Source organism: Thamnophis elegans, chromosome Z (genome assembly GCF_009769535.1).
Source record: "Thamnophis elegans isolate rThaEle1 chromosome Z, rThaEle1.pri, whole genome shotgun sequence".
Lineage (NCBI taxonomy): Eukaryota > Metazoa > Chordata > Lepidosauria > Squamata > Colubridae > Thamnophis > Thamnophis elegans.
The window spans coordinates 144,240,948-144,252,579 of NC_045558.1; the positions used below are offsets into that span (position 1 = coordinate 144,240,948).

Consider the following 11,632-nt stretch of genomic DNA (forward strand, 5'->3'; position numbering starts at 1 on the left):
GCCCTTTCTCTCCTGCCCAACAAACGTTCTGCGAGTACTGTGGCCTGAACCGTCCACCTGGAAAGAACAGGCGGGGCACCTCTGGAAAAGAGGCAGGGGGCCCCAACCTCACCCATTGCCTGCCTGCCCTAGTGTGGGGAGGGGGAGGGGAAATGCCTCTTTGGGCAGAATGGGAGTCACGCATGGACTGTACCACCGTCTTCAGGGACATCCTTGCCTGTTCCCACGGTCACAGGGCCAAGAGCTGGTGCGAAAGGGTGGAAGCCAAAGAGTAGGGCTGGGAGCCACTGGCAGTGGCAATACCCGTGAAACGTGCTACCGAAATGCAGGTGAGCTGATGGGTCAGCAGTATCAGAAAATGGCCCCGGAGCCCGTGTGGAGATGAACTTGGGAAGACACCACTTCGGCTCCTTTGCAGGTAGGTGCCTGGGGCTAGACGAAGGAGGTCACGCCCACTTTCATTGCTGGGGATGGGGTGGGGTTGGAGGGCAGAGTGCCAGGAGGTAGGAAGAAAGGAAGGTGGGAAGGAGAGACATGGCCAGAGGTTGCTCCCCTCCCTGAAAAACCGACTCTCTAGGCAGTCCTGAAGGGTGAGGCCAGCTGGCTTCTTCTGCATGGCCTCCGATTATGGCTTTGCCTTCCCAGAGAATGGCTGCTAAGGCACCCCTTCTTCCTCCTCCTCCTCCCCCCCCCATGGGTGTGCCCAGCTTTTTCCAGACTCTGCAGCCGTCCTCATGTTCCCCTCAGAGGGATTTCTAAATAATCAAATTCTCTCTCTCTCTCTCTGTGTGTAGGATTGTTTGAAAAAATCCAGCCAAAAGTAGTTCGTACCTTACCCCTGATCCCCAAATGATAACTGCTGTGGGGCTTTCCACGGGCTCAGGCTCCCCCCCCCTCAGAGTTAGGGCAGCCTCACAACCCTTGGCACCTGTGTAAGGGGGAGGGGGGAAGTGGCAATCGCCTGTTGGAGCTGGGGGCTCATTGCAGGAAGGGAAGAAGCAGCTGCTGGGAATTGCCTGCACTGGGTGTGGGGTAGCGCCCAAGGCAGGCGCACCTGTTAACTGGGTCATGACAATCCTTTTTTTTTAAAGGGGGGGGGGGTTTATTTTAAAACAAACAAAAACATACATTAAAAATATCATCAGTTACATATCTATTTAGCATGTCGTTTGGTCACAAACATTTGTGCGTCACTGCTTTCGGTTGCATATAAAATCAATAGTTATGATCCCGATATAAGTTAGTACGTTGATTATCATTGTAAATCATATATTCATATGATGCTGTTATAATTTCTTCCTTTTAAACATGTATTCTAAAGGTTAAATTCATATGTATGCTATCTGTTACATCATTATAAATCTATTAAATGATAACATATCTTTATAGTATCATCTATCTTATTCTGATAATTCTTACAATATATAAGAAAAAAAATCACCATTTTATATTTGTGTATCATTACTTTCAATTATATGTAAAATCATAAAATATCTATCAAATGTATATAAATACATCTTTATCATTGCATCTCATATAGTCAACTACAATTATTTCTTCATTTTAAACAAGATGTTCTAAATATTCAATTCATATATATATACCAATATTCCCTTACTTTGCTATAAATCTATAAAATCTATATATTCAATTCATATATATACCAATATTCCATTACATTATTATAAATCTATACAGTATATAAGTGTAATATGTCTATGGTTTCTATCACATTCTATTATTACAATTCAAAATTATGGTAATAGTGTCCATTGATAAAACAAGTCCCAAATCTTATAAAATTGTTCATCATCATCTTCTCTAATTTCCAATGTCAGTTTACTCATTTCAGCACATTCCATTGTTTTTCAATAACTTCCTGCTGCGTTGGTATTTTCTCATTTTTCCAGTTTTTTGCAAATACAATTTTGGCTGCCATTAAGGTATTCACAATCAAATATTTCAAGTCTTTATTATATATATATGTATCTGGTATAATACCCAATTAAAAAGTCTCTGGTTTAAAGCCTATGCATTTCTGTGTCATTTTCTCCAACCACATGTGTATTTTAGACCAATACCTTTTAAATTCTGTGCAAGTCCACCACATGTGGTAGTATGATCCGGGTGTCTGATGACATTTCCAACACTTTTGGGATTTGTTCTTGAACATTCTTGCTATTCTCGTTGGGGGTAGATAACACCTGTAAAACATCTTATACAAATTTACCTTATAAATTGTTGACAATGCCATTTTATAATTTTGGGACCACAATTTCTCTCATTTCTCTAATTCAACCCCATGCCCAAAATTTTTGCCCCAAAACTATCATAGGTTCTTTAACTTGCTCTTCTTTTAGTTTAACCTCTAGTAAATGTCCATATAGTTTTTTAATTACTTTTTCATCCGTACCTGTCAAGATTTTATCTAACTCAGGTTGTTTTATCATAAAAACCTTCAATTTTACAGTCTTTATCATATCTAGATTGTATTTGCACATATGAAAACCAATTCATTTCAATTCCTTCCTGTTTCAGTTCTTGAGTAGATTTGAGTTTACCCTCTGCATTCAAAATTTCACCATATCTAACAATTTGTTCCTTTTTGTGTATTATTTGATAAGAAAAAGCTTCAATAGTTGATAGGGTCATGACAATCCTGTTAACCAGGCAACGCAGCAGATGAGAGGGTGGGCGTTTGGGGGAGGGAATCCCAGGGGATTGGAGGTTTTGGAGCGCTGGCTGGTGTAAATTGACTCCTGGTGATTCTTGATGCCAGATGAGATTTCACAAAAGCTGCTTCTGCCTCGACAGGAGCCGGCGCCAAGATGGCACCCCGAAAGGCAGAGGCCCCTAAGGGCGCCCTCCCATCCCTCCCTCTGGGGGTCACGGAGGGCGCTGGAGCTCAACCGGAAAGAACGTGGAGATGAGTTCTCCCAACTGCGTCCCGGGGAGCCCCGACCCCAATTAACCTCCAGGAGAGTTTTCCCTTCCTAGCCAGCCTTTTTTGGACTCCTGTCCTCGGTTCCCGCTGAGGTTCAGCCTCTTGGCTCCTCCACCCCGGGGCTCTGGGCTGATGCACCCGCAGCGCTTCTTCGACAGCTCCGCGGCCAACCGCTCAGTCAGACGTTACGAAGCGGGGTGGGAGCCAACAGGGTCATTCCGGAAAGGAGGAAGGGGGGCCGGGAAGCCGTCTGGAGTCCTGTTTCCAAGAGGCTCCGCCTGCAGACTCGCAAAAGGAACCGGGGAGGACCGAGAGCGGCGAGTGGAAGTTCTCCAGGGCTCTAAGCGGGCCTTCCTTGCCTGTCTGGGATGCGCCGTGGGACCCTCCCGGCGGGCCGGCTCCCTGGCTCTGTGAGCTGACGCGGCCTCACAATGCCTCCCCCCCCACCTCCCCGGCGCTCCAACCCCGCCAGAGAGCGGGCACCGGCAAGCATGTCCTGGCACGGGAGCCTGTGCCGGGAGGTGGGCGCCGTGGTGGCTCGGCTCTTGGGCTGCGCGGTGCTGCTCTGCGTGCTCAGCAACGCCGTCTTCCTGGTGAGGCGGGGGCGCGCGCGGGCGGGCGGGCGGACGGGCGGGCGTCGAGGCCCCCCTCCTTCCGACGGGGAAGGGTCCTGCGCCTCGGACCCGACGCGCCCCTCGCTTTCTTCCCAGTTCTACTTGCCCTCCAGGCGCCGCCGAGGCTCGGACGGTCGGAGCGGGAGTCGCCAGCGCGCCGACAGCCAAGGTCTGGGAGCGGGGCCTTTGTAAAGGGTAACCGGGCGGCTCGGGGGACCGCGGGGAGAAAGGCGGCGGGCGGGAGCCGCTGCCTTGCCGGCGGAGAGAAAAGCGGCGCCCGACACAGGCGGCAGGAGGGGCGCACTGAGCCTGCTGGCCTCTCTCCCTCTCCAGAAGGCGCTCAGGGCTCACCTGCGGAGCAGCGGAGCGAGGCCCTCTCGGCGGAGCGCAGGCGATCGACGGCGGGGCAGAGAAGCGGCGGCGGCCCCGACGGCTGGTTAGGCTCCGCGGCCGACCAACCCAGAAGGATGGTTCTCTTCCAACAGCAGCAGCTACAGGTTCCCGGTCGCGCTTCCCAGGCAGGGGGCGGCCTCTGGCCTCCAGCCCCCGAGAAGCCGGCCCGAGCCATCGCCGACGCCCGACGCTTGTCCAAGGCGGGACGACTCGGGGAGAACCCGTCGTTTCCGAGGCAGCGAGAGAGGGAAGCTGGGCTCCCCCGCGGGCAGTAAAGGTGCCAGCAGCAAAGGCCGCGGGGGCTACGGGTCTCTCTCTCAGCCCCGGGAGGGCTTGGAGCCCACCCACCCCTTGAACTCCCGCCTGCTCACCAATGCAATTCGCACCACATCTCCCCCTCCCCTTCCAGGGCTCCCCCTCCTCCAGAGAAAAGGCTGGGGGATCAGCGGGGGAGCTTGGGTTGCTAAACTCCCAGGCAGACTCTTCAGCCCCCCCCCCCCAACTGAAAAGGTTGGAGCTGCTTGGCCTTTACTATCAGCATCTTCCTGACTAGGAGGGGGAGGCAGCTTGGCCTGGCCCCTCCCTGTGAGGATGAAGGATCCCACCCTGGTGTAGCCCCTCCCCCTGCCAGAGCAAAGGCCCGCCCCCTAATTCTGTTGAACAAGCATGTTTATTTAGGCACTGGAAAGTATTTACAGCAAACACACTTTGTGGAAGGCAGCCGGATGACAACCCCCCCCCCCCACTTGCTTCTCCCACAACAGGGATCCCATTGCCCCCTTTCTCTCCAGTTCCACTCGGGCGGGCAGGACGAAGGGTCAGTCCTGGGGCAACCTTGTCCCACACAGCTGTTCTCCCACAACATCGAGAGGTGGGGCGCAGGAATTGAGTCCGGGATGGATCCCGTGTTCACCATAGGTGGCAGGTGGTAAATTCTAGAGGGGGGGCTGTGGGGACTCGGGCACCAAGCCTTGGCCCCCATTGGTGGCTTTGGTGAGGAAAGCGGTGGCGTTGGTGGTGGTGCTGGCACCGCCTGGCAGCTGGGGGCTGTTGCTGCGTTCCTGCTTGAGGGGTCCGCCGGCGAGTCCCAGGCTGGGCGGAACGGAGGATGAGGGGGAGAGCTGGGAGGGGCCCCCTTTGCCCTCCGTGGCAGGGGGCAGAGAAACCACAATGTACTTCTGGACGCTGCCAGAGATGGGGGGGCTGGGGGCTGCCTGCCCACCGGAAACCAACTTCACAAGGGGCTGCGTGCTGGGCACCGTGCTGGTGACGGGCGAGGTGGAGGTGCTGGCTGGGCCACCGCTGAGAGTGAACACCTGTGAGGACAAGAGGGGGTCAGGAAAGAGCCTCTCTGCCTGCCCCCCCTCCCCCCTCCCCCCCCCATACCTGCTGGGAAGTGGAGGTGCCGGAGGCGGAAGACATGACAATGAACTTGGTGGGTGGAGGCGAGGGCTGCGTTGGGGTGGCCGGCCGGGTTGAGACCAGGGTCTGCACAGGGAGGGTGATGGAGCCGGGCACCTTGATGATGCTGGGCGCCCGGGTGGCGCTGCTGCCCCCCTGGGCTGCCTGGGAGAGGGTCAGTGTCGGCCGGGGCTGTGCGGGAGAGAGGAGCCGAAGATGAGCTTTGCCTCCTGGCACTCTCTGGAGAACCGGGGCAGAGGGGCAAATGGGCGATCTACCTGGGTGATGGTCAGTGTGGTGCGGTTCACCTGCTGAGCCTGCACGGCTGCCTGGGCCCGTGCCTTCACCACGTTGGTGCAGAGCAGGGGGCCCAAGGCGCCGTACTCTGCTCGATAGGCCTCCTGGTTATCCGGCGGGGGACGCAGCTTGGCTAAGACGGGGGCACAGTGCTTCTGTGGGGTGGGGGGAGTGAGAAAGGAAAAGACACGTAGCAAAACCCCCAAGGAAAGACCACCCTCCCTCTTCCCAGAGGGCCAGCAGGCCCCCTCCGGATGAGACCCCTCCGCCTCTTCCTGTTGGGAGGGCTGCCTTCCCTTACCAGCAGGAGGCTCTGGACATGGTCAGCCCCAATCTTGTCAATGTTGCTGACCACGGGACCTTCCAGGACGCTGCGGACACGCTCCCCCTCCACCTGCAGCCGCGGCAGGATGAGGGTCTTGATGACCTGGGAAGAAGAAGATGGGAAGCGGAGTCTGGGCCTCTGGCTGCGCTCGCCCAAGGGGACCCACCCCTGGCTCCACCCGGGCGTCCACTCACGTCAGGCCCCAGCTCCGCCAGGCCAGCGATGGATCCGTACCGCGTGGTCCAGGGCGTCTTCTCGTCCACCCAGCTCTGGCGAGCAAAGGGGGGGAGGCGTGAGGAGAAGGAAGGCAGAGGCTGCACAAGCGCCCTGGGGCTCCCCAGGCCCCCCCTCACCTTGGTGAAGGTTTTGGTGATGCGCGACTGGATGTTGTTCGTGGTGGTGCTGAAATTCTTGCAGATTTGGGCGATGAGCCGAGCGGCAAAGTCTCGCAGGGCCCAGTGGTTGTCAACATCTGGCCTGAGGCAGAGCTGGCGGCTGACGATGCAGGTCATGACGGCGGGGATGATCTCATGCAGCTGCAGCAACGAACAGGACCACAAAGGCCCCTCAATGCCAGCCATTCCCCCCCATTTCCCCAGGCCCCAGCCCACGGGGAAGCCCCTGCCGCTCACGTATTTCTCCAGATAGAGGGTTGGGTTGTCCATCAGAGCCTTGACCATCCGCATGAGGTAGATCAGGAGAGCCAGATTGTTCTGCACCACGTTGACCCGCACCTGGGGGAAGAGGAAGGTGGTCGGTTTCCCGGGAGATGCTGCTCCATATGTCCACTTTCCCCAAGCAAAGGTCTCTCATCTGGTGGAGGAGGAGGAGGAGGAGGAGGAGGAGGAGGAGGCCAAGGAGCTGGCCAGGCTCAGCCCAGGGCAGTTCCAAGGTGCCATCCAGCAGCTTGTATGGTCTAAGCTGCCTGGATGCCGGGCCGGACAGGAGATGGCGGTGAATTCTGAATACCAACAGACCCAACCAAGAATGCAAACTGGGGATTCGGGGGCTTCCCAACTAGGAGGCCCTCCGCATCTGAGGAATTTATAACCACGCTGCATCTCAGAGCCAGAACGCTGGCACGGGGGGTTCCGGGCAGCACCCTTCCCAAGGTCTGCAGAGACCCCCTCCCTCCCCAAGGCTGGGGGCAACGCTGTGAAGTAGCAGTACAGCCTTTTCTGCCTTGGCCCAGGAGAATCAGCCGGGGAGATTAGGGATTCTGCTCTGGCATCCCTGCCTTCCGAGCGTCTTCAAGCAGCCAGTTGGCAACTTTGGGGTCCTCCGAGACTCCGCAGGAGGAAGGGATGATTTGTTACTAAGAGCTTAACTCTTTCCTCCTCCTCCCAAAGGAAGCTGGATCGGTGCAACTCTTCCTGCCTGAGAAATTGGGACGGTCCCCCACCCCCCACCCCCCTTAAAGGCGCAGAAGGCCACAGACAGCTAGGACTCAGGACTGCCCCCACCCCTCAGCCGCCACCCGTGGCTTGATGCCACAGCAAAGGACTGGCAAAGGGAGCCCCCACCCTTTCTCCTCACCCCTTCGGAAATGAATGTGCTGAATCGGGGCAACATCTGGTAGAGGCCGGGGTCTGTGGCGATGCTTTGGAGGGCTTCCTGGGGAGAGAAAAGTGGGGGGGGGGTGTTGTGGGAAAGGACCTATGTCCCCCACCTAAAAGAGCATTGGCAAGAAGCCTGGCTACTTCCAGGAGAGGTGATCAAATGCCTCTTTTCGGGCAGCCGAGGGAGATTCCACCCGTGCCTGTTAAAAGCCAAGAGAGAGGAAGCCGGACTCGGCAGAGGGCCGTATCCGGAACCTGGAGATGCTCCCCAGGCCGCCTCGCCGTTTCCTCCAGCGGGGCAGCCACCCGAGGGCGAGGGAGGCAGCCACCTCTGCTCACCGCTCGCTTTGCTTCACAAGATCCCACACAGGCCTCGGTGATCTCCTTGTAGTACAGCTGTTGCTCCACCGAGAGCTCGTGGATGCTGCGCGGCTTCAGCTTCAGGGGGGCTCCTTCCAGAAGGGGCCCCTTCTTCTCTTTGCCTGGGCAGACGGAGAGAAGGGGAAGATGGGCCCCGAGCCTGCATTATCCTCACCTCCCCTTCCTCTTAGGAGGGACCGGCCGGGGGCCACTCAGAGGACGCGCAGCCCATGAAGCACGGCCACAGGAGGCCAATGGTGCACGGCAGGAAGCCCAGTGTCCACTGTGAGTCAAAGGTTCCTCCAGGGAGGGGGGGGGAGGAGGGGGGGGGGAGGGCTGCTGCTGACCTGTGGGAGATGCCCACTTGCTCCCATCTCTGTGAAATGCTTCCTGACCAGCAGTTGCCTGCCGCTCCTCCACCCAGCCCCCAGCCCCACCCGGAGCTTTGGGTGCCTGGCAAAGCCAGATTCTTCGCCAATAGTTTGCAGGCTCTGGCTGTATTGCTCAAAGCGTTGGGATTCTCCTGAGGGTCCGGGGAGAAACCAAGTGCCTCAGTCTGGGATGGGCAGTTCTCCTCCTCCGTGGCTGGCGTGCAAGGGGGCTTAACCTTTGCCCTGGACTCCCCATCCTGCCTCAGCCACGCTCAGACTGACCTTTGCTATCGGCGGGAGTGGCGCTCTGTCCTTTGCCCTTGAGAGCCCCCTCCTCCTCCTGGCCCGGCTTGGCTGCCTTCAAAGGCTCGGTGGCCTCGGCTTTCTGCTGCTCCTTGGGGGCTGCGGAGGGAAGAGTTGGGCTGGGGGTCAAGGCCAAGCAGCAACGGCTGCCCAGCCCATTCTCTTGCTTGAGGCAGGAAGCCGCCCGCCCTGCTTTGGGAACCAGGGTTGGTCGCTCACCCGGGGGTGGGTTTTCTGGGATTGCCGGTTGGACTCCCTCGATGCTCAGCCAGTGGGCTATTAGGAAAAGGGGAGAAGCTTCAAAGGGAGGGAGATAACGAGGCGAGAAACTCCTGGCTGCTTCTTGGCAGCGTTACAGAGTCCGATTGGGAGACCCAAGAGGAGCCCCACTGCACGCCGTCCTCTGACTACCCTCCCCAAACCCATCCATAGAGGTGCAAGAGGCCGCGTGGGTGTCAGTCCATTTCCTCAAACTGGGACCTTCCCAGAAGGCAAACTGGGGGAGCCTGCTTGCTTGATGGCTGTGGCCCCTTTCCAGCTGGTTCCCGAGAAGGCCGCTACGGACTCCCCCCCCCGGGGTAAGAGAACACACAGCATACAAGCAGGGGGGCTCCCAGGAGGGGCGTTGTGCTCCATCCCCTGGCATGGGGGGACCCCCACCCCGAGAGACAGGCATCTCTATGCCCCTGTTTGAGCTTCACGGGGATGTTAGAAGCCTCTAATCAAGACTGGAAACCAGGAGACCTTCAGATCTGGGGGAGGAAACCTCTGCCACAACCGACTCCCTTTGTGGCATCAGGCGCTGCCCCAATTTGCCCCAAAAGGCACCCCAAGGCAGCAGAGGCGCCCCACTGTAATGCCTGCCGTGGGCACGGGGGGGGGGTGCTGCTGCTGCTGCGGGAGCCCCCCCCCGGGGGGCCCTCCTCACCCTTGAGGCAGACGTCGAGGGGGACGCGGGGGAGGGGCGTGTTGATGATGTCGCTCAGGTCCATCTCCTTCTCCTCGTAGAAGTAGAGCTCGCGGCCTCCCCCGCTGGCGTAGCGGAAGGGGATGAACTCCTGCGCGTGGAACCCGTAGAGCGGCTGCGGGGGAGGGGAGGGTCAGCCGGGGGGGCCCGCGGGGGTCGCCCCCCCCACCCCACCCACCCACCCCGAGCCCTTCCCGGAGCACCTCCACGTTCTTCAGCTTCAGCGCCAGGTCGACGTCGCCCATGGTCAGCAGCTGCCGCTTCCCCATCCGCATGAACTTCAGCGCGTCCTGCGGAGACGGAGGCGGTGGGCGCCGCTCGGCGGAGCCCCCGTCCTCCCCCCCACCCCCCACCCCCCACCCCCGCCCCGCCTACCTGCGCGATCTCCTTGATGCGGTAGCTGACCTCGTCCGCCAGCAGCTGGCACGTCTCCTCGGGCACCTGTCCGATGCCCACCGACTCGGCCACCACCTTCATGGACTCGGTGGGGAGCTGCGCGCTGCCCACCTTCGGCTTCTTCTCCTCCGCCATCGCCGCCACCCGCCTCCCGCCAGCGAGCCCGGGGATGGGCCGGTCGAGCGCGGCGCCCGGGTGACGTCACTAGCCGGCGCCGCCGGGGCATGCGCGGTGCGTCCCGGCGGCCCCTCCATGGCGGCGCGTCGTCCGGCGCCGCTGTCGCTGCCCGGCTGCCCGTACTCGGTGCGGGTGCTGCAGGAGGGCTACTGCCGGGCGCAGGCGGACGGCTCCACGCTGGCGGACGGGACGGTGTCGCTGGTGCTGGGCCCCCGCCTGACGCTGGTGGACACGGGCGGGCCCTGGGCGCGGGAGCGGCTGCTGGCGGGGCTGGCGGGGCGCGGGGTGTCCCCGGGGGACGTGGCGCACGTGGTCTGCACCCACGGCCACTCGGACCACGCGGGCAACCTCAACCTCTTCCCGCGGGCCGAGCTGATCGTGGGCGCGGACGTCTGCCGGCCGGGGGGCCGCTACCTGCCGACGGGGCTGCGCCAGGGCGTCCCCTACCCGATCCACGCGGGGCACCTGGAGGTGCTGTTCACCCCCGGCCACACGGGCAGCGACGTCAGCCTGCTGGTGCGGGGCACCTCCCTGGGCAGCGTGGTGGTGGCCGGAGACCTTTTCGAGCACCAGGACGACGAGGCCGAGTGGGCGGCCCTGAGCGAAGATCCCGCGCGGCAGGCCGAGAGCCGGGCCCGCGTCCTGGCCATCGCCGACGTCATCGTGCCCGGCCACGGGCCCCCCTTCCAGGTGTTGCGGGAGGGAGCCGGCGGCAGTGCGAGCTGATGGCGGCGCTCAATGAAGGGTTGAATGGAGGCGAGCGGTGGATCTTTCCTGGCTACGTGGCTGGTCCCCTGGGGGAGCCTTCCCGCCTGGGGGCCTTCATCCAGCCCAAAAGACTTCCATCAGGACGGGCGCTGAACCTTTTCTGGGGCTTTTCAGGCTCACGTTCCCTAGCAGGAACCAATAAAGCTTGACTGGTAGCCCAGTCCAGGGGGAATGAAGTTGTCTGCTGGCTCCTTGAAATGATGGTCGGGTCCAAAATGACAAGGTACGAGTAGCTAAATAAAGAGTTGCAGCTTCTGGCCAGGCTGGGGTTTGAATATGACATCTTCTGTTGGGTGATTGCCTCCAGGAACGTCTGGGGCCCCTTTGGATAAGGCTGCATGCAGCTTGGCCAAGTCCAAGAGGATTTAAGGATAGAAGCGACATACAGGGCAAGGGAAGGTTTTGCCTTGGCTCATCTGTGGAGACCCCAGGCATGCCCTTGGAGGACAGTCTGGATGGGTCAGAGAATGCTTCCTCCTCCTCCTCCTAGCATATAAAATGGGAGCAAACCCCACCCTCTGCTAGAGCTGGTAATGAAACAACTGCAGGAAAACAGCCGGGTTCAGAGCACCCTAAGGAGCCCGCAGTGCCAGCCTCTGCTTCGCCCCCAAGGTCACTGGTCTCCTCTGGTGTGGCAGAGGCAGTAAGAGAGCAGCAGCTCCATTGGGGGGCCCCCTCCCCCCCTGTTTCTCAGGGAGGTCTGCCTGGAGGCGGAGGGAAGAATAGAGATGGAAGGGACCTTGGTGGTCTTCTACTC

The 11,632-nt window shown here is 59.2% G+C and overlaps 2 protein-coding genes across 3 annotated transcripts; one reads left to right on the forward strand and one right to left on the reverse strand.

Annotated features, from left to right (window-relative positions):
* Positions 1-4,602: 4,602 nt before the first annotated feature.
* On the reverse strand, positions 4,603-10,141 carry TAF6 (TATA-box binding protein associated factor 6). Of its 2 annotated transcripts, XM_032237034.1 has the most exons (14): positions 9,910-10,140; positions 9,738-9,824; positions 9,496-9,649; positions 8,787-8,843; positions 8,547-8,666; positions 7,873-8,015; positions 7,511-7,588; positions 6,607-6,708; positions 6,328-6,510; positions 6,169-6,243; positions 5,951-6,076; positions 5,631-5,804; positions 5,338-5,544; positions 4,603-5,267 (listed from the first exon to the last, which is right to left on the reverse strand). In XM_032237034.1, exons 1-14 carry the CDS (start codon positions 10,063-10,065, stop codon positions 4,887-4,889), a joined length of 2,043 nt encoding a protein of 680 aa, XP_032092925.1. In that variant the 5' UTR covers positions 10,066-10,140; the 3' UTR covers positions 4,603-4,886. The 2 variants fall into 2 exon arrangements, with proteins under 2 accessions (XP_032092925.1, XP_032092926.1); XM_032237035.1 differs by lacking the exon at positions 9,738-9,824 and having other exon boundaries at positions 9,910-10,141.
* Positions 10,142-10,169: 28 nt separating this feature from the next.
* On the forward strand, positions 10,170-11,130 carry MBLAC1 (metallo-beta-lactamase domain containing 1). The gene has a single exon (XM_032237036.1). It carries the CDS (start codon positions 10,183-10,185, stop codon positions 10,831-10,833), a length of 651 nt encoding a protein of 216 aa, XP_032092927.1. The 5' UTR covers positions 10,170-10,182; the 3' UTR covers positions 10,834-11,130.
* Positions 11,131-11,632: the final 502 nt, after the last annotated feature.